At 45.6% G+C, this 22,016-nt stretch overlaps 1 protein-coding gene across 2 annotated transcripts in view; it reads left to right on the plus strand.

The window, feature by feature from the left end:
* FKBP15 (FKBP prolyl isomerase family member 15) overlaps positions 1-18,286 on the plus strand; it is a 39,402-nt gene extending 21,116 nt beyond the window's left edge. The window contains exons 17-29 of one of the 2 annotated variants that reach the window (XM_060250789.1): positions 1,033-1,140; positions 1,908-2,002; positions 3,180-3,282; positions 5,579-5,750; positions 7,416-7,552; positions 8,941-9,096; positions 9,444-9,596; positions 10,310-10,402; positions 10,912-11,022; positions 11,713-11,820; positions 13,259-13,902; positions 14,795-14,888; positions 16,425-18,286. In XM_060250789.1, the coding sequence (XP_060106772.1) occupies positions 1,033-1,140; positions 1,908-2,002; positions 3,180-3,282; positions 5,579-5,750; positions 7,416-7,552; positions 8,941-9,096; positions 9,444-9,596; positions 10,310-10,402; positions 10,912-11,022; positions 11,713-11,820; positions 13,259-13,902; positions 14,795-14,888; positions 16,425-16,505 (2,055 nt within the window). In that variant the 3' untranslated portion in view covers positions 16,506-18,286. The remainder of the gene's footprint in view (positions 1-1,032; positions 1,141-1,907; positions 2,003-3,179; positions 3,283-5,578; positions 5,751-7,415; positions 7,553-8,940; positions 9,097-9,443; positions 9,597-10,309; positions 10,403-10,911; positions 11,023-11,712; positions 11,821-13,258; positions 13,903-14,794; positions 14,889-16,424) is intronic. The other variant, XM_060250790.1, reaches the window with a different exon arrangement.
* The last annotated feature ends 3,730 nt before the right edge of the window (positions 18,287-22,016 follow it).

The following is a 22,016-nucleotide window of genomic DNA, read 5'->3' on the forward strand; positions in this document are numbered from 1 at the left end:
TCTTGGGGACTACTGTTTCTGCATATGGAGGTTCTGTCTAGTTTTTGTTAAGTATCCATGTACCTCAGACCAAAGTCGGTGCAGTGGATTCCTGAGCTACATACAGAGCTGCTTATTTGGGACCTGTCGCTTATGCTGTTTGCTCTTCTAAGGCATTGTGATTCCTTGCCCTACTGAGCCTCCATTATTTCTGCATTCTTTATGGATTGTCTGCAGAAGGTCAACCAATCCCTTTCTGTTTCCATTCTCTTCTCATTTTCTCTGGTCCTTCTGTGAGTACCCCAGTGAGCACCCCAGTTCCAGCTGCCCTGCTTGCTTATAATGCTGTGTAGCACATACACATGGCAGTATAGTGGAGCGTGGTGACTGGGCCGCTCAAAATCAACTGGTATGCTGAATAAAGAAAAGGCCCAAAGCTGTCAGGTGGACTGGACTCACCTCCCCACTTTCTGTATCATGCATACTGCTGGGGAACACATCAGACTGATGCTGCTGAGGGATTTGGTCACCACAACACCAAAGAACTGAACTCTTTCCCATTTCTGTGCAGTACAGTTCCTAGGAAATAGGAATAGCTTTTACTAATCCCTGATCACTCTCTGTTCAGTGGTGGCTGAGCCACTGGACTCGTAGGGATGTCTTACTCTTCAGGATATCAGAGTTTGGGCCACACTTGCAAATCAGTCATGGGCAGTTATCTCCCTCTTGTTCTGCTGCTCGTCTGCCTCTGTACAAAGCCATGCCTCATTCCTGTCCCTGTCTAAGCATAGTCTCCTCTTCTGTACTAACCTGTCTTAGCCAGTGTTGAGAAGGGTCCTTGCTCAGCTAGTGGTTTATAGCCTAAGACTGGGGTGGAAGAACAAGAATGATTTTACCCACAGCCTGATGGGGTAAAGGTGCAGCTTACCATTCTGGTTCTCCTCTGGAGTCTGTTGCTAGTTGCCTTGGGAGAGCTGGTAAGCTACAGGCCAACTCAGGCTTTCTCTGCCTCCTACAGGCTAATGTTAAATACTGCAACTCTGTTCTTTCCAGGTGAATGAGCTACAGAAGCAGAACTCAAGCCACGGTTTATTGCCAGGGAGCTCCTCTGTTACCATGGAAACAGCTATGATCATGAGCAACATCCAGCGCATCATCCAAGTGAGGACCATTTAGCCTCTGAAGGGTATCTTTGTTGGGTCTTTGGAGAGAGAAGCTCATCCGATAAGATTTGCCAAGGAGATTTAGAGGCAGGGGAGAAACAATTCCATGTGACTAGAAGATTGCCCAAGAGATTTTTTTTTATGCCCAAGATTTTTCAGAATATGTTGCAAGGCATCCTGGGTCCCTTAGACATTTGTCAGGGAGTCATTGGTCAGAACATGAGTAAGGGCAGCAAGCTTCTCTGAAAAAATGGCCTGCCTGGTGGTTACAGCAGCTGACACCAAAAGGTTCCTGGCTTACATCTCCCCACTGATACAGACCCAATAGATGGGCTTTAGGCAAGCCATGCTTTCTCAGTCTCCTGCCTCTTTTTGCAGGGTTGCTGAGAATGTGTGTCAGGGCAGTATTTGAGCATCATCCCTTGCAGCGAATCCCTTGCAAAGGACTGTTGGAGGTATTCAAGAGCATTCTCTGAACACATGCAGGGTTACTGGAAGGCTTGAGAAGCCTGGGCAGTCTCCTGTATGAATTGGGCTTACACTCTAGAATGTTTCCCAGAATCCTTTGCAGTGCTCAAGGGACAGTAAGCCAGAACTTTGGGAAAGCATTTGTAGAAATAAAAAAATCTGAAAACTGCTGCCCCAGGGGAAGAGAGACCGAATTGGGGCTGGGAGGGGGCAGCCCTTAGGCCTCAGTGGTGTTTTCCCCTTTATTCCTATGCTGGGATGCCCTTGGTTCTCTCCTGCACTGTGTTCATGTTGCAGGAGAACGAGAGGCTGAAACAAGAGATTTTTGAGAAGAGCAGCCGAATTGAGGAGCAGAACGAGAAGATTAGTGAGCTGATTGATCGCAACCAGAGGTGAGGACAGATGGCTCTCTCCCTTGTAAAAGTGTATTTTTGAGTAGAGCAACCCCTAAGTGGAGCAAAGAAACACCTTGCACACCCCTCTGTGTTGAAGAGGTACCCCACATTCAGCTTAGCTCTATAAGGAAATCTGGTGGTCTCTTCCACTGTGTGCTCTCAATTATAAATTTATGCATGGCATGAATATTGCTTTACGCCATTCCTGGCAGGTCAGATCACCCCTGTAGATTTTTGGAATTCCCAGTGGGACCAGTTGACCCAGCTCCTGTACCCCTCTTTCCCCTCATCTCAGGCGTTTGAGGAGGCCTCCTGCTACACCCAGAAAACCTTAGCAATTCTTTCTTGCCAGAGTAGCAGCATGTTAGAACTTTGTAACAGTCCTAGGAAAGTTGTGAAGGTGATCTAACCAGCAGTTCTCCCGTCTCCATCTAACTAGCTAAAGTTAGGGCAAGGTGAGTTAGGAATGAAGCAAAAAGCCTCAAGTAAAGAATGTGCAAAGAAAGGGAGCTCAAATAGTGGGGCATGCAGGACTAGAACTTGGAGCAGGCAGGACCAACTGTTGCTGTCATCAGCCAAAAGCCTGGTGAAACCTCTCTGTCTTGATGTCTTCTAGCAGAAAGTTTATTGCCAGATAACAGAGTCTGTGCATTATGTCCCTCTATATGTTCCAGTGCCAGGGCCTTTAAAAAAAAAAAAGCAGGAACGCACAGGAATGCAGTTTCGGCTGGCTTGGTGTCAGGGGGTGTGGCCTAATATGCAAATGAATTCCTTCTGGGCTTTTCCTATTAAAAAGCCCTATGTGGAACAAAAGTTACACCAGGGGTGTGGCCTAATATGCAAATGAGTTCCTGCTGGGCTTTTTCTACCAAAAAAGCCCTGTCCAGTGCTAATGCATAATAGGCAGTGGATGTAGAAGGGCTGGCAACAGGGAGATACCATAACGAAATACTGTAAGAGTGTCACTCTTCAAGCATATCTTTTTGTGTGTGTGTCCTTTATAAAGTTCATATCTCTGGTACCTGGCATTACATTTCATGGCACATATGGCCCAGTTCAACGAAGTGACATTTATGTCAGATCTGATCCTTGTAACAAATGAGTTTGACACCTCTGTTAGACCAATCCTGCCATCAGGATTTATAAAGCCATATGCTGCATCTTCTCTTCCTAGGTACGTTGAACAGAGCAACCTCCTTATGGAGCAGAGGAACACCTCACTGCAGATGAGCAACGAGCATACGCAGGCAAGGGTCTTGCATGCTGAGCAGGAGAAGGTAAACTCTGCAGGAGTGTTGGTCAAGAAGTCCGGACAGTGAACAAGGCTCCCTCCCAAGAGGCAACAGCAGCCCAAGATCATTAACAGTTTGGAGCCCCCTCAAACTGGGTTTACTATTCTAGATCACGACCCTGATTTGCCTGTGTAGGTCCACTGAAATATAAGGGGGAAGCAGAACCTTTTAAATTACACTTCAGCCCCCTTGTTGTGAGAACAAATGAGTGGCTAAAAGAAACTGGGACATAGCTAAATCTACAATTAGGATGTTAAATATGCACTATCCTTAAAGCGATGCTAGAGCTACAGATGTTCATCTCCTGCATCTGGTATTTCATGTGCCAAACACAGTGTGCCACTCATCCCCAGAGCTCTGCTAACCTTTTCCTCTGCTGACAGCTCTCTTCTGCTTTTATATCAGTGGCGTTAACTTTCCTTTACTGTTGCTGCTTTTTTCCTCCTGTTAGCACATGCTGCCTTTGGAACAAGGCTGGGACCAGGTGAGGCAGTTTCCCCCCAAATGTATGTTTTCCAACCCAAAGGAACCAAGGCTTTCTCCGCTGTTGGCACACCCCAGATACTGGTGCAGAGTAGGGAGAATTGACCTACATTTAGACTAGCCCAAGACCACTAACAATTTGGGACACACAGACACACTTCAGGAGCAAAACTTTCCCATCCAAGTCTTGCCTGCTGCAGAGACAATATCATAATTGGTGGTAAGGGGAAAGCCTGAATTCTGCACTCTTGATTTTTCCTGTTGAGAGCCCAGGCTTGCAGGTCATGCTGCTATATTATATTTGGAGACCATTTAGGATCCAGTAATTTTGCAAAGAAAAAAGAAGTTCAAAATGTACATTAAAAAGATTTAGGTGGATAGCCATGTCGGTCTGAAGCAGCGGAACAAAGTTTGAGGCCAGTAGCACCTTTAAGACCAACAAAAGTCCTGTACGATACAATGGTGACATCAGGGGGTATGGCCCTAATATGCAAATGAGGTACTGCTGGTTTTTTTCTACAAAAAAAGTCCTGGCAGTATTTATTTATTTACTTTTATACCCCACTTTTCTCCTCGGGGGGTGGGGGCAGAATGCCTTGTTGCATTTCTCTCCGTCTCCCTGTGAGGTAGGATAGGCTGAGTGTGTGTGATAGGCTCAAAATCACCCACTGAGTTTCTATGGCAGAGTGGGGACTCAAACCTGGGTCTCCCAGATTGGCACACTGCCCACTACGCAAGAGCCTGAGTATCACTTAGCAACAAATCATTGTTGTGGGATTTCTGCAAAACCACCCCCTGCATCATGAGCAAGCATTTAATCCTGTAGACTGAATTCGTTTACTCCATTTAAACCTGTAGACTGAAATGGTACAGTCAAGACACAGGCTGACTATCTTGCTGAGATCTGGTCCTCTTTAACTCTCACACAAAGATCCCTAGCTGGCTTTGTTCTTGGCATGTGGTGCCCACAGTGCTTATGAAAGATGCTGACTTTGAGTCTGTAAGGAATTCTAGAGCTGTTAGCAGCCTTTTTGTAGTATGCAAATTGCCTCTGAGCATCTTACAACAGCAGTACACACACAGGGGATCTGGGAAACCTGTTTTTGGATCGCCATTCTGCCATGGAAACTTGCTGGGTAACCTTGGGCAAGTTATATGTGCTCTATTTAACCCACCTTACAGGGTTGTTGTGAGAATAAAATAGAATGATGTAAGTTGCATTGGGTCCCCATTAGGGGGAGAAGGTAGGGTATAAAGGTTGTAAATCAATTAGATGGCTTTAAGAAAGGGCAAGGCAAATGAACTGTCTGTTGATGTCTTATAACTGTGATAATATGTAGCCTCCATGTTCAAAGGCAGTCTGCTTGTGAATACTTGGTGCTGTGTAGAAACAAGGTTTTTGTGTTCATGCCCTGCATGTGGCCTTCATGAAGTCATCTGGCAAATTGCTGCCAGAAACAAAATTCTTACCTAGAATAGCCCTTGATTCTGCCTATTTGGGACCTTTTGCATTCACATGTAGCCCAGGCAGCTCTCCATTCAGTGTGTTCCTGATTACTGATTACAGCACAGCCCTAATTTTACATGCATCCCATGCCAGCCCAGAGTACTCTCCTACATTTAGACTTGCCAGGGGTCTGTCAGCACCAGCAGAACTGGTCTGAAGTTTACTTAATGGAAACTTAGCCCAGCAGCTGGGTTGCTTGCAGAAGCTGCCCCCTGAGTAAACTGCTTCTTGAATCTTTTTGGAGGAGCCTTCCTGAGTTTTTTCCTTTGATATTGCTTTCTCACTTGGCAGGTCAAGGTTGCTGAGGAACTGGCAGCAGCCACAGCACAAATCTCCCGACTTCAGCTGGAGCTAACTGATCACCAGAAGAAGGAGATGGATTTGCGCTCCCAGTTGAACACTGCCCTGAAAGAGGCGGAGAGACATGGTACACAGCTCAACCAGCTGCAGGCCCAGCTGGCTGGTAAGAGAAACTTAGGAGAGGGCCAAACTTGACAGACTGCCTTTTGCTGTGTCAACTGTAATGCTGATTGAGATCTGCTGCTGATTATCTTTGGGTAGTGCCTCTTAATGATTGGCTCCATTTTGGTTGGTTGCCACTGCCATATGGGCTCTTCTGGAACATTTTCACACATATTTAATAATGCACTTTAAATAATCATTTCCAAGCAGATTTTGCTGTTTCACACAGTGAAATCCAGTTGTAACGTGAATTGAAAATGGATTGAAAGTCCATTGTTCAGTGTGAGTGAAAGCACTCAGGGCTTTTTTTGTAGTAGGAACTCCTTTGCATATTAGACCACACACCCCTGATGTAGCCAGTCCTCCTGCAACTTACAGTAGGCCCTGTATTAAGAGCCTTGTAAGCTCTTGGAGGATTGGCTACATCAGAGGGGTGTAGCCTAATATGCAATGAGTTCCTGCTACAAAAAAAGCACCCTTGGTGGTGTTCCACAGTCTTTGGAACCAACTTCCTGTTGTTTTTATTGAGAGCTAAGACCTCATGATGTGGATAGAGGCAAATGGCAAAGCACTTCTGAACATCTCTTGCCTTGAAAACCCCGTGGGGTCACCAGGAATCAGCAGTGACTTGATGGCAGAAAAAAAAAAGACAGAGAGAGACCTTGGTGGTGTTAGGAAAGCCGTAAGAGAGTCATTTATTCATCCAGGCCATATTGATTAGCTTACCAGGTATCCATTAGCTGAGGGTGAGTTTTTATCTCTTTGCATAGTTGTTCAGATGAACTGATTGTACTGTCTTACTGTCATTTGTTCTTTTTTACGTTCATTGCTTGGAGAACATCGTTTGCGGAAAAGTGAGTCAGAATTTTTTCTCAGTCAATGAAATAAGAAAGACTGCTTCTCAATATTTGCGGAAGGTCCCTTTCTTTGGCCTGCATGAGCAATCAAAGAATTCACTTTTTTTTTGTAGGTTTAAAAAAAATTATTTTAAGTAGCATGAGCAATACATATTATATAACATATTATCAGTATTTACAGAGTAATAAAGAATAGGTAACCAGTACAACAAATAATAGAATAAACATACCAGGTCTTTATACCAACTAGAGTAATACAGAATAGTTAACCAATATAACAATTAATAGGAGAATAAGCATACCCGGTCTTTATACCAACTATCTGAGAGAGATGCTTGCATAAAACCTCATAGTATTAGCACTTCTGTCAGGTGCAAAAAAATTTATCTCTTCAGAATTGCTAAAATAATTTGGGTTTCAGAATCTGGCATTTTGTGGTAGAGAACTGGTGAAACACGATGGCCTTGTAGCTCTGGTTTAGATTTGACCACTGACACAAATTCACTACGTGACTTTAGGCTGAACATTCTGCCTTGGTTTCAGCCATGCCATCTACAGTGCTAATACTGGTCTGCCACAGGAGCACAAGAAAATATATGTGAAACCCTTTGAAAGATCAACCAAGTGCTTGTATAAATGCTGAGAAATTAGCATGCTCGGCCCTGGGACTTAAGGCACTTGTGTACATTCTAACCAAGCAGAGTTCCTGAATTACTGCATACTGTAAATGGGTTATTTGAATGAACATACAGCTACATTGTGGGGTGGGGTGCATTTTGATACCAACTCTTATGTTCTGCCCTCTGCAGAGCTTCAGCAATCATCTGAGGATGCCCGAAGCAAATTCCAAGTTGAGAAGCAAAGCCGTAGGCAGCTGGATGCCAAGCTGGCAGCCCTGGAAGAAGAGCTTTCTGACCTCCGTGTGGAAAAAGAGAATCTGGAAAAGGTAGGGAGCAGTGGAAGGTGCATAATCTGAGTAGTGATTATTTGCCTTTTCACATGCAGCATGCTGGCCAGCCTGCAAGGAATACTGTGAACAGGCAGCAGAGAAGGTCACTATTTTTATGAGCCAGTTTGGTGTAGTGGTTAAATGTCCAGACTCTTATCTGGCAGAACTGGGTTTGATTCCCCACTTCTCCACTTGCAGCTGCTGGAATGGCCTTGAGTCAACCATGGCTTTTGCAAGAGTTGTCCTTGAAAGGGCAGCTTCTGTGAGAGCTCTCTCAGCCCCACCTACCTCACAAGGTGTCTGTTGTGGGGGAAGAAGATAAAGGAGAATGTAAACTGCTCTGATGCAGATAGAAGGGTAGGGTATAAATCTGCAGTCTTCTCTGATGTTGTATCCCCTGACCTGAGGGAAAGGGCTCTGAGGCCTGGTGCATGTATTTCAGAATTAAGTGGTAGAGAGAACTCCACTACTTAACTGATTTTAGAAAATGTGTGATTTTCTTTTCAGCTGTTTTACATTGCAAGGAAAAAAGCAATGCAAACAGTACAATAAAATGGCATCATTTATAACATAAAATAAACATGTTAACAGAAGTGATAAGTGACTTCTTTGGCTGTGGCTCCAAATGTCAGAAGAGCCCCATGGTGCAGAGTGTTAAAGCTGCAGTACTGCAGTCCTAAGCTCTGCTCACAACCTGAGTTTGATCCCCAGAAGAAACTGGGTTTTTAGGTAGCCAGCTTGAGGTTGACTCAGCCTTCCATCCTTCCGAGGTTGGTAAAATGAGTACCCAGCTTGCTGGGGGGAAAGTGAAGATGACTGGGGAAGGCAATGGCAAACCACCCTGTAAAAAGTCTGCAGTGAAAACGTTGTGAAAGCAACGTCACCCCAGAGTTGGAAACAACTGGTGCTTGCAACAGGGGACCTTTCCTTTCCGTTTCCAAATGTCAGATTGCTGCTAAGACATTCTGCTTTTGAATGCTCCCCTTTATTTAAAAACGAAGTACCTTTTTGCAGGTGGAAAACTACCACAACAGGGAAAGGGTTGGTTAAACTTGTGTGCTAATTGTTGGTTGGCAGGGATTTTTTATGTGGTGGCACATTTACATGCGGTCTATAGTACTGGTCTAGCTCCTTGGTCAGCTGCATGAAACTTCCTTTTCAAAGTCAAGCCCATAGGTCTGTTCAGCTCAGTATTATGTTCTGACTGGCAGTGGCTCTTCTAATTGTTAGGCTAAGAAAGATCTTGCCCAGCATTGGCTGCCTGAGATAAGTGGAGGTGCCAAGGATGAAACCTTGGCATCCTCTTTGTACAAAGCAGATGGCATATCACTGTATGTGAATCTAGTCTTGCCGTCCAACCTGTAACTTCCCACCCCCAATTTCAGAACCTGGCTGAGAGGAAGAAGAAGTCCCTCTTGGAGAGAGAACAGGCTGAAGAAGAGATGGATGAGATTCGCAGATCCTACCAGGAGGAGCTGGATAAACTCCGGCAGCTGCTGAAAAAGGCCCGGACATCGACTGACCAAGCAGCTTCTGAGCAGGTGAGAGGACATAGACAACAGAGAATCACCTCCTTGACTTTTGCCAGAGAAGCAGGAGGGGAAAGTAGTCATCAGCCTGGTGGCAGCAAACCAGTTAGTCTTTCATCCTCTCTTTGCAACAGTTTTACTTTGGAAGTCTAGGTCCCACAGCAATGGGGACCATTATTCTTCCCACCTCATCTAGTTTTTCTTTTTAACATTGGGCTCAGGTGATGCCCCTACCCTTGAATTGCTTGGGGATACACCTTCACAAGAGCAATGTCCAAAGCCAGTGGGCAGCAGCGGTGAAAAGAAGATACAGGAAAATTGTCATATGAAGGTCTAACAAGAGTGTTTGGTGGGGGCAGCTTTCTCTTATGCAGGCGGAGCTGGAATCCCAGTGGGAAGCCAAATGTGAGCGTATGATGAGCACTGCCAAAGAACAACATGCCCGCCAGTATCAGGAAGTATGTGAGCAGAGAGATGCCCAGCAGCAGAAAGTGTCCCAGCTGGAAGAGAAAGTAAGTGGCCTGTTTTGTGTGTTCGTGTGCTCACGTGCATACCTTCCTCCTCCGCAGCTTAATGAAGGTGTGTCACATATGAACATATGAAGCTGCCTTATACTGAATCAGACCTTTGGTCCATCAAAGTCAGTATTGTCTTCTCAGACTGGCAGCGGCTCTCCAGGGTCTCAAGCTGAGGCTTTTCACACCTATTTGCCTGGACCCTTTTTTGGAGATGCCAGGGATTGAACCTGGGACCTTCTGCTTCCCAAGCAGATGCTCTACCGTTGAGCCACCATCCCTCCCCCACAGTTCCCACGTCAGCAGCTTTCAGGATCATCAGTCTCCCCAGGTTTCTTTGACCAGCACTTCATCCCTTTCTTTGGCACCCTGCTTCTTTCCATAGGTCCTCATTCCACCAGTGTCCAAATCCCGCCTTCCACGTTTTCTTAGGATACCTGCTGATGCAAGCACACACAAACATATGCCCTTAGTTGACTGGAGAAATGCAGAGTCTGTACCTTGTATTCTCAAAGTACAAGTGAGCAGAGGTCCAATCTGTTTTGAAAGAAAAGGTCATATTGTAGATAGTACTAGTGTGACTCCTGTATTGTATTTGGGGAATCTCCTGCAGAATACAAAGTCTCTAACCCTTTAAAAGGGGCGCAGACTTGCAAATGAGAGTATACTCAGCTGCTGTGGCTTACATGTCAAACTTGCTTTACTTCCAGTTATTGCAGCTGAAAACCACAAAGAGTTCAGAGGATGAGAAGCTCTCTTCATTGCAAGAGCAGTTGGAACAGCTTGAGCCTGTGAAAAATAAGGTGAGGAGAACTCTTCCCATCCCCCAAGCCAAGTCTCTTGGCTGTTTTGCCTGCCTCACACTCACTGGGGACAGGCCTGGATGTATCTGCATTTAAATGGGGTTTCCAAAGAACATGACAAAATTATCCCTTTTGGGGGGAGGTGTCCAAAAACCTGTGCACAAAGCTTTGGTCCTGGGATGGCAATAGTGAAATGAAAACTACTCCACCAGACCATCATGTTTCTGTCATTTTCCTGGCACTAGCCTAAATGGAAACGATCATCTTAAAATCACCCTGTCCCATCTTGCCTTCAAGGAGCTCAGGGCACCTATGTGGATTTATCCAACCCTGTGAGGCAAGCAAGGCTAAAATTTTTAAAAAGATAGAAAGTCCCTTGCACAAAATTTCTGGCTGAGCAAACATTTGAACCCAGCTCAAACATTTGAACTCCGCCTCAAGCCCACCACTGCATGACACTGGTGTTTTTGTATAACCTAATTCTTTCTCTTCTCCCCCCCCCCCTCCAGTACTTAGCCTTACAGTCCCAAGTAGCCGTTCTCAAGGCTCACTATGAGGAACAGATCCAGGAACTTGAAAAGCATCATAGAAGGCCTTCATCTGTAGACTCCACTGAAGAGGTGTGTTTCCCCCCCTTGTTCAGCATTGTTCTGAATGGAATCCAGAGAGTATGTGCAGTGGGAGGTGCTGGTTTTGTAGAACTGTGGAGGACCTCATGAACTGGAAGTGCATAGGAATTTCTCTCCTGGGTGACTGGCAGGTAGTAGCTCCTCCTAGAAAGAGTATTGCAGCAATACCACAAGTTCAGAAAATGGTGGTAGAAGATGCTATAATAACACTGCTGTGCTCTTTCTGATTCAGAGAAGAGGAGCCTTGCAACATTATCCCAATCATGTTGTTGCCACAATGGGCACAGCTGTGGAACTACCTGTTCTAGCCAGAAAAGGTGCTGCTGTCCTTTAAGAAACTTTTGCTGTTCTGAATTCAGAAGCACCATCTTGATGGTCCCTTCTTATGTCTCAGTGGGGCATCTTTTATCCCAAGTTTTCTGCTCCCTTCCTAACATTCTTCTCCTGCCCTGCCGTGCATGTACCAAAGACAATCATGAATATTAGGTGATCCAATTAAAATGTTAATACAAAGGTTTTATTAATTTACACACTTGGAACGCATATGCAGATGTAGTACTTCTTTTTCTTGATGACACACCTATAAAAATGAAGTTTTTGTTGAATACATACTTCATGGCCTCTTAGCAGAGAATGAACCTTTTTCTTAGCCTTTTGATTTCCTGGCATGTCTTTCTCTAGGTAAAGAAGATCATGAATCGAGTGTTTCAGTCTCTGCGGGGTCAGTTTGAGCTCGAGGAGTCCTATACTGGCAGAGAAGTCCTAGGCATCGTCATGAACACCATCAAGGTAGAGCTGATACGTAAAATTCTGTACCAAGAGCAGCCAAATTCTGTGGCACAAATTCTATAACATACAGTTGTTGAGTTGTATTACATAATTCTGGTGTTGCTGGTTACAAGAGGGGCAAGAACATAGAAGCCCTGTTTATTCCTGACTCACCAAATTGACATGAGATTTCGGCAAAACCATGGTCCACACACTTTTAAAGCATTTGCAGCCACGGAGGCTAGGAACTTGCTTTTTCATTTTAAAACCTGAGACAATTTGGAAGCTGCATTCTGCATGCAGTTCAGTGCTATACTTTCTCTGTGCTGCCATGTAATCATAGCATATGAGAGCAGATTGGGGGAAGAAATGGCCCTGGAAATGGGCCTTGCTTCTCAAAAGGGAGGTGCCTGCCTAGCCAGCCCTGAGCAGCTAGGTGAAGTGAGGCTGGAAGGGCCCATCCCTTTCTGAGTGAGTAATTAAAACATGGAACTCACTGCCACAGGAACTGGTAGCAGCTGCAAGCACAGGCAACTTCAAGAGGAAATTAGATAAACTTATGGAACAGAGGGACATTAGTGGCTATTGCCACAGCATACAAATGGAATACTATGTTTGGGGCAGTGATGCTCTGTTTTCTTGAAGTTTGGGGCGCAACAATGGAAGCGCTTCTGCAGTTCTTGCCCTTCTGATGACACCTGAGTTTTGGCCACTGTGTGACAGTGTTGGACTGGCTGGGCCGTTGGCCTGATCCCACATTCCTTCTTTTATGCTCTTATGAGACTGGGCAGGATAGTCCTGTCCCATTTAGTCCCTTGCTACAAAGACCAAGTAAGGTAAGGATGGGCCTGAGGGTTGGGTCCCTTGCTGCAGTGAGCTCACCTTTCATGTGCCTCTGGCTGGGACCCACCACTCTTTTGGGGCTGGGATTGCCTTGGCAGGGATGGCCCTAGGATGCTTTCTGGTGGTCTTAATTGCCCACCATGTATCGGCTACTGTTAGGAATTGATTCCAGCATTAGTACTTCTGCTTTCCTTGAGCTATGTAGCCTTTGTCTGATTCTGCTGAAGCTGTGCTATGCGACCAGTGCAAATTTTACTCAGTCACTCCTGAGATTTTTACCAAGTGATGCTTAAAAACTTTCAAGCTTATTTTACAGTCACTAGGACTAGAAACTTGCTTCTTTTAAAGCAAAGCCAAGATCATCGATCACCCATCTGTTTCTGTATTGTATGTTGATTGCCCTGACATTATTTGGGTAATTTGCAGCCTGCCCAATCTGCACAGAAGTCCCAATACATTAGGGGATACAAATATATACACATGTATTTATGTTGATTGATCCTGGAGTACAGAAGAATCCTGCTAAAGGATGGAAAAGAGAAGACTGTAGATTTGGGATGACAATGAGTGGTGCCTCTGTGACAAGTAACTCTTTTCTCCTTCTGTTTGCTTTCAGACAGTCACACTGCAGCTGCTGGAGAGGCATGAGGAGAGGGGAGAGAGCAGCAGTGAAGAAGATGCACCAGCCCCTGCAGAAAAGAAAACGGCAAGCCCTGAGGGTCCAGATAAGGAGCCCAGAAGCTCTTCTTCACACAAACCACCATTCTCAGTGCCTTCACTTCCCCCTGACCCTCCAGAGGAGGCATCGGCTCATCTTCCTTCTGCCCCTCCTGAAGAAGCCCTGGGCAACCTGGCTACTGCTGTATCTGAGGCTCAGACCTTAGAATCACAGAGAGGACAAATACCCTCAGCCTTTAATCAGACCACAAAGCCTAATGCAAAGCTGGAAGTCCCAGAGCTCCTGGCCAACGAGGAAGACATACACTCCAGTTGCTCTGAACAGGTGGAGGCAAGTGCTGAGAATGAAAGTGGCACAGGAGACTCAGCACTCACTGCAGCAGGAACGCCAGAACCTTCTAAGCCAGCAGTGAATGAGACAGAGCACAAGGGGGAAGAACCCACACTGGCCGCCAATAGAGGAGAGAGTTGTCTGGATGTTCCACACCAGGATTCTGAAATCGTCACTGGAGCTGAAAAGTGTGGCTCAGCAGAAACACGGCAAGAAGTGGCACCACCCAGCCCTTCTAAAGTAGATTCTGGGTCAGTCTCAGGAAGTGTGTATGTGCTCATGCCTGCCTTGAGTTACATCTGTTTCACCTCCTCCCCATTTGCTGGCAATGCTGTAGGACAGTGTTGGCTGTCTGCAGTCTTGATTGATCTGCCTTTTTTTTCCTTCTTAAAATCCTCACAGTTCAGCAGACTTTTAAAAATTGGAATACACACGGAACACATGAAGCTGCCTTATACTGAATCAGATTCTTGGTCCATCAGAGTCATTAATGTCTACTCAGACTGGCAGCAACTCTCCAGGGTCTCAGGCAGAAGTCATGACTTACTATCTGATCCTTAACTGGAGATTCTAGGGATTGATCCTGGGATCTTCTGCATGTTAAGCTGATGCTCTGCCAATGAGCCATGGCCCCTTCCCTTAGCAAGCAGGAGTGAATACTCAAGATCTTTTCATGGTGAAGGTCATGCTGAGTTAAGCCAAGGTCCACCTAGTTCAGCAGTCTTTGCAGGAACTCCAGTTTATCAGGCAGGCACCAGTGGGTCCCTCCCTGCTCTCTGCCCATCCCTGCTTTACAGCCCATGTGCCTTTCAGCAGCAGTGCCAGCTAAGCTGTGGACCCCTTCCTGTCTTCTTCCCTGATGAACTCTCCTAAGGCAGCAAGTAAATGACTACAGAAGCTGTATAGTTTGGCTCTGAACTTCCTGCTTGTGGTTTGGCTCCCAAGCACCGCTGAAAACCATCTACCTTTTAGCGATCTCTTACAAACGGGGTATACAAACCAGGGCCAAAATGTTAAGAGGTGGGGAGTGAGTGGGATTGTGGCTGTGTTGTACACGGATGCTTTTATATACTGCATCTATCCATGCCCCTCCCATTCTGAAGTCAGATAATTCCACTTTACTCCTTTTCTTGCTTTTCTCAGCCTCCATGAAGAGCAGAGCAATATGTTTGATGCTGTAACTCGAAAGCCTCAAGTATCAGGAGGGCCACTGGAAGAGGATGAGGATGAAGAATTGGTAAGGAGAGGGGAGGGCTCACTCCTAGTGGATTCTGGGCTTGGTGCTTTCCAGCATGCTGTGGACATGAACCCCCTGGCCTTTAGATTGGCAGATCCATGCTTAATGTTTTGGGGCATTTCTTTGGGTTTCCTCTGTGTAAAATCAGAAGAGTGGGCCTTGGCTGCAGATAAGTTGCCTATCTTTTTGCTGTTGCAGATATGTGGGTTGTTTAAAAACTTCTAGCTCTTGTAATTGGGAAATGAACTTGGGCAGTGTCTGGTGAAATCTTTTCTGGGTCTGAGCATGATGGATGGAGGAGGATAGGTTTCTCTTCCCTGTCTTGTCTGTGGGTAGCCGAAGCATAGACAAGTAATAAACAGGTGAGAAACTTTCCACCAATGCTAATCTCTCCCATCAGGCTACTATAACCTTGTAGAGGTTTGAGCAGGCCAATATTGTAATCCCTTCATTCTCCACTGATACACAATCCTCCATGCCTCCTGATGGCTATGGAACGTGCTCAATTCTCATCAGGCTGGTCGGGGGGAGAGGGTTACTGCTTTTTCAATATATGTGTATATGCATACATACCAGTAGTTGTCTCTGTACCTAAGAGACATCCCCAGCGGGCAGAAACTATTCCTTTATCTTGCCATTTGGTTGTCATATTTATAGGCATGTCAGCTAATTTATTGTGAAGTCAAACTGCGGTCATAGGGCACTTTCCCTGACCCAGATACTCTGGCCCAAGGAGCTCTTAAGGGGGTTGAGCAGGCTAGCCTCTCCCCTCCTCCTTTTTTTCTTCCTTTAACTCTCAACTATCCAAGGGCAATGAGCATGCTCAGCCTGCATCTAGCTGATCTTACAAGATGTCCTTTTTCAGGGCTTTTTCTGTAGCAGGAACTCCTTTGCATATCAGGCCACACATCCCTGATGTAGCCAATCCTCCAAGAGCTTACAGGGCTCTTAGTACAGGCCATACTGTAAGCTCCAGGAGGGTTGGCTACATCAGGAGGGTGTGGCCTAATATGCAAATGAGTTCCTGCTACAAAAAAGCCCTGTCCTTCTTAAAGTTTTCAACATACTTGAGGAATGTGTCAAAACTGTCTGAAGATGGCTTGGCCTTGTTGCATTTGTGACTGATGCAAGTCATAGTGGTGGTGATGATATATAGCAGTTTAACATCCCAGAACGTAACTTTTTGTAGCACAAGAACTATACAGCCTTGTCTGTAACTCTCTGCTTCTGTGTTCAGCAGCATTGACCTGTTTGGTGTAGTGGTTAAGTGTGTGGACTCGTTATCTGGGAGAACCAGGTTTGATTCCCCATTCCTCCACTTACAGCTGCTGGAATGGCCTTGAGTTAGCCTTAGCTATATCAGGAGTTGTCTTTGAAAGGGCAGCTGCTGTGAGAGCCCTCTCAGCCCCACCTACAGGGTGTCTGTTGTGGGGGCGGGGGGAGATATAGGAGATTGTAAGCTGCTCTGATTCAGAGAGAAGGGCGGGGTATAAATCTGCAGTCTTCTTCTAACTGTTATCTCTTGGGGGCTTTCAGAGCATGAAGGGCCGGCCTCCTCCAACACCCCTCTTTGGAGAGGAGGATGATGATGATGATGACCTGAATTGGCTTGGGTGAGCAACTGGACAAACAACATGACGAAACTTTGTGCAGGTGCAAAATGAATGAGCAGCCATGGCCTGAAATGGATAGAACTGTTGAAGTGGAGATCCCTGGATTGCTTGTTTGGGGCAGGGCAGCCTTTGCAAGTTGCTGACCATTACTTGCACGGTGTGGGATTGAAGACTCTATCTGTGTGCCCTTACTTCTGTGAGCCTGGACTAATTCAAGAAGCCAGCGTCTCTCTTGCATGTACACACCTGTCCTGCTAATCCTATTTATGCAAATAAGGAGATGGAGGAGGGGCTGGGAATGTGCCCTCTCTGCTGAAGGATTCCCTCTCCATGTGAAAGACTCAGAGGTGTTCATGTGTTCCCCTCCAACACCCTAGACCTTGGATGCTTTTTGCAAAAATTCTGTAATTCCAAACCCTTGTCTCTGCATACTTTGGTTGCAGGCAGGTGTAGGTCGATTAGGATCATGGGGCAGTTTCCTGTGATGCCTTGCTTGCACATAGAGGGGGGTAGCGGTGGGGAATTTAGTTAGCATTTTGTTCTGCTTTCTGTCTAGAGTTGCAAGAGAGTCCAGCTCTTTGGCATTGGCAGTTCCTTAAGTGCCCACTCACTGCTCAGAGTCTAAATTGCTAGAGGCCTCTGAAAGGTGAGAGGCAGCATGCATGGGTGATCCTACTATTATTTTCCTGGATGAGAGGTAGTGGCCTTGGGCATATTTCTGCTGACCTTTAATCCTGTTCCGATAGCCTATCCCAGTAACCTGAGGGTGTGTGTTGAGGGGAAAGAGCATCTGTGGTTTACCAGCAAACCTGATGAAATGTTAAACTAGTCCTGGCTAGCCTTTCGCCTTCGAGTTGTTTTGCAAAACACAAAGTCATTTTGACCTCCAGTTTAAAACAGTCTGTTTCAAGAAGAGATTTCAGGGCCCTCCTTGTATCCGTGAGACACCCCCCCCCACCCCCGGGTGAACCTTCCTAATACAAATCTGGGGCAGATTGTTGAATGTTTACCTGACATATGGAGCCACCTGTTTATCTTGTCCTTGAGTCACAGAGCAGTATTCAGAATGGACTGTTACACATGTACCTTTTTGGAGTATGTTGGGTATTATTTTTGCCTCTTTGTATCCAGGCAGTCCAACAAGAGTTTGGGATGCTCACTTTGCAGGATTGTTTCAGAGGCTCATGATAACACAAAGTGGATTTTCTCCAGTTCCAATTGTCCAATTATGTGATCATGCACATAACTCACCTGTGGCCACATGGAACTTTTTGGAAGTTGCATCAGTAGGACAACCATGATGTATGCATTATGATGGTACATAATGGTGTTTTGTTGCCAGATGAGGGGAGTCAGCATGCTATATTCAGGGAAGAATTGGTATTTTAAATTTGTTATTCAGCCTGGCATACTAACTCTGATATTTTGTTTCAAGATGTGGTTGCTGCTTTTCTCTCTCTCTCCCCCACTCCCCCCCCCCAATAATATTTAGCTTTAGACTTGGAGTGAGGGGGGGAACCCACTCAGTATTGGGAAACAGAGCACTTTGAAGGATAGGAAAGCTTTTAAATTCATGTGTCTTAAAACGAGCCAGACCCGTGTTATCTCAATACTTGTCACTGTCACAGATGCTCTGTGCTGCCTTCTTGATGTCATGGGTAAGCATGGTATGGAGCAGTTTGGAAATGAAACTTAACAGTGCCATGGCTCTCCTCTTGTTCAGACCTAGGCAGAATCAAAATGTGATCTCACTCAAACAATAAAAGTGCAATTTAAACTTCTGAATCATCTGTTCTTTTTAAAATCAGAGTGGGTTTGTTTGTTTAAACATTTGCTTCAGCGGTCCTCATAAGAGCCCTTAATGGTGAGTAGGTGTTATTCCACATTTTGCAAATGCAGACTGACTGTGAATCTGAGACTCAGGATTTCCCTTTTTGCTGCTTCCAGTCATGGCCCTTATGCTATACTTGTTCACTTGCAACTCTCCCTGAATTTGTTTGCTAAACCAAAGTTAATTACTTGCTCATTCATTGCGCATATCCAGGCTGCAACTTTTCATGATCTCTGAACAGGCTTGTATTCTAAACCAGTACAATAATCAAAGCTTGGCTGGAACTAATGTTCACCCCAGAAACTTTGGCTTCAATATTGAACATGTGAAATACTAGAGTGCCTTCTGTGTATGTACAAAATACACGTGTGCCTTTCCCCACTAAGTAACCATGCCCTTTGCCCCCTGCAGATTAGTACATAGGTGACCATGCTGTGGCGCAGGCAGTAGTAATTTATGGGATTGCAGGTGAGGGTCCAGTAGGGGCCTCAACATAGCATAAAATCAGTGAAGTTGCTGTTTTTTGCTTTGATTCACTGAAAAGGCTGGCCACTTTGTGGAAGCTGTTGCTGACTCCTCTGCTTGAGCTGCTGAACCAAAGTAATTTCTAAGGGGTACAGGCTTACCTGTTAATATACCTGGAAAAACACCCTTCTTAATTGCTTAAGTAGCTTGCATTTTTTACCCTCTTAGGCAGAATCACAGCACTGAGCTTCAAAAGCTGCCCTATAATTACCGCCCCCTTCCTCATGATAGGACTTCTGCCTCCGACTTTGATCCCAGACATTGGTCCTCAGCAGTTTGTTTTCCCCGTGGAAGGAAGGATGACTGACCAGTGGCTTAACTGTATGTGAATATACCTGCTAGAAAGCTGTGTATCCAACAGGGCACTTTCTTCATATGTTTTCTTCTAGATTGGCAACTTGGGGTGAGATGGGAAGACTGCATCTATATGTATTTGGAGAGCCAGCATGGTGTAGTGGTTACAGGCTTGGACTAGGATCTAGGAGAGCCAGCTGGAATCCCAGTTTTGCAATGGGAGCTTGCTGGGTGACCTTAGGCCAGTCACAGACACAGCCTACCCTATTTCATAGGGTTGTTGTGAAAGTAAACTGTTACCTATTTGGTTCCCCCCTGGGAAGAAAGGCAGGGGTATAAATGAAGTGACTAAATTTAGTCTAGAAATCTGACCAGCAGATGGAGAATAAATTATAGAAAATCAAATCATTTTCCAAATGTCTCTATTTAGCATCTAAAGTGACATACGTGCTGTACAGGAATTTACAAAACAGTATTTCACATGTAAATGACACAAACAAGCTTCTTGAAGCAAACCATTTGCATTATCCTATATACAGAATTTATTTTTTTCCCTTCTCCCACCCCTCCCCCAGTAAAAACCTTAGACCGCTGAAGTCAGTGGATACTTTTGTGAAACTGATGGGTTTGGAATAAGCCTGGAGCTTCTTTACCTTGAATCTTCCCACAGCTACAGTCAGATCCAACTGCTTTAATGGCAGCAGCAACTACTATGATTTAGTATAACTACTTGAAAGCAAACCATGTGATGCCTCAGGAGCATACTCTTCAGAATTGTTGCATGGCCACAGCCAAGGTGATTTTGGGGGGAGAGGGGTGGGGCATCATGTCACAGCCCACTTATGGTGACCCAGTAGGGTTTTCAAGGCAAGAGACATTCAGAGGTGATTTGCCCTTGCCTGCCTCTGTATAGCAGCCCTGAACTTCCTTGGTGGTCTCCCATCCAAATACTGACCAGGCCAGCCCTGTTACCCCTTCCCCAAAGCATCACTGATCTTCCAGTTGCCTCCTCCATCCAACCTGATTAAGAGTCACCTGCTTTCAGAACCTTTGCTCCTGCACTGAAATTGGATCCAACGTAGTTATTTGACCCAACTACATCTGCACTGAAATTGTGTAAGCATGTTTGCAATTTATATATTTTTTTCATTTTCAAAAGCTGCCTTTGTTGATAGATTTATGCTACATAGTAACATCTCTGCCCCTTTGTTACTCTGCACTATGCAAAAATTTGCAAGTCCTCACAGCTCCTTTGCAAAGTCTCCCATCCTAAAAGCGTTTTTTACTAGCAAGCAAGTCCTGTTGAACTCAGCAGTGCTTCACTTCTGAATAATCATCTTATGAACAGGCTGCAAGACAAATGATGCTAAACCTCGACTGCTGCGTAGTTTGACTCTAAACTCATGGAAAGATTAAGAGCCTTTGATCAGTTGCTGAACATAAAATTGGCTAGATTGCAGTTCACAAAACAAATTAAAATAACCACTTATCTTCCTTTTGTGAGGATTTTTGTCAATTGCCAGGTATATCCTCAATCCCATCCTTGTTAGAAACAAAATGCACCAGGCCCCACCTTCTGGCCCTATAGTCGGTCAAGCCAGACCTTAATCTACATGGGTCTTGGCATAATATGACCTGTGGAAGGTCCTCCTTGCAGTGCTGAAAAGGCCAAAAAGTTCTTTCTCGACTCTTCTTCCTTTGGCTGAAAAACTAAAGCCAGTCATTGTTTCTAGTCTGTCTTACTTGAAGAAGACCAGTGAGAAGAAGATCGAGACGATGAGGAGAATGATGGTCACTGCAAAGCAAAGCCGGACATTTTCTACGGATGACGGAGTTGCCCGAGAGACCTGAGAGGAGGAGTTCCTGGGAAACTCAACCAGCAAGGTGTTTGGTACCTCCTGCAGCTGAAACCTGCCCAAATTCCCCATTCCAGAACGGAGACCCATGGGGTATGCTGGGACTAGGCTGCTGACTGTGAAGATGGGTGAGTTGGTCATGTAGTTAAACTCCATGTCTAAGGATAGGGCAGAGTTGCTGAGGGACCAGCTGGAAGATCCAGATGCATCTTTGTCATCCACTGGCTCTTCTGCATCCATCCCCTCTGGATCGCGTGGATCCATCTCTTGTAGAACGGCTTCATCATTCCTCAAGGCCTGCAGCCCTTGTTCAGGCACTAGTGTCACCATCCGGCAAAAGGGACAGACCACAAACGAATAAGCTTGGGTCTGGCAGACCAGCTTTCTCAGACAGGCCAAGCAGAGGGAGTGATGGCACCACAGAAGTTTGGGGACCCGCCCACGGGAAGCTTCTTTGTAGCCTTCGTAGCAAATGCCGCATTCCACCGCGTGCATGTCCAGCCGCACACTGGTGGGGGGCTGCGTCATTTTAGTCCGTGAGCTTGGACTGTGCTTTCAGGCTCCGAGGATATTCAGAAGCCAACACACACCCTAGTTCCAGGAATTCTTCTCTGCTAGTCTTTCACTTCTTGGAGATGATTCCTTTGGAGTAAGGAATTAACTTTTCTCCTAGGCACTGCAGCGTGCTTTTATGACCCCAGTTCTTTTGGTGTCTGGCATTGGAGATCTCCTAGCCTTGTTAAATAACAGAGCAGCTCCCCAGTGCATGAATTGAGGGTTGTGGGCAGCAGATAAAACCCAGACTGATTAGTGAAGCCCCTCCAAGGCTGAACTTTAATCCTTAATTGATGACTAGTTAACAGAGGGCTTATCTGTTGTTTGTGTAGGCTGAAAAAGGGTGGGAATACGGCTACTAGGAGGCAAAAGTGGGCCTTAGACCAAACAGCCTCCTTAAGGGGAAGAGGGTGAGCCAAACTGGGCTGGAAAGTTGTGGGATTTAAATTGCTTG

The sequence above is a fragment of the Heteronotia binoei genome, chromosome 12, assembly GCF_032191835.1.
Source record: "Heteronotia binoei isolate CCM8104 ecotype False Entrance Well chromosome 12, APGP_CSIRO_Hbin_v1, whole genome shotgun sequence".
NCBI lineage: Eukaryota > Metazoa > Chordata > Lepidosauria > Squamata > Gekkonidae > Heteronotia > Heteronotia binoei.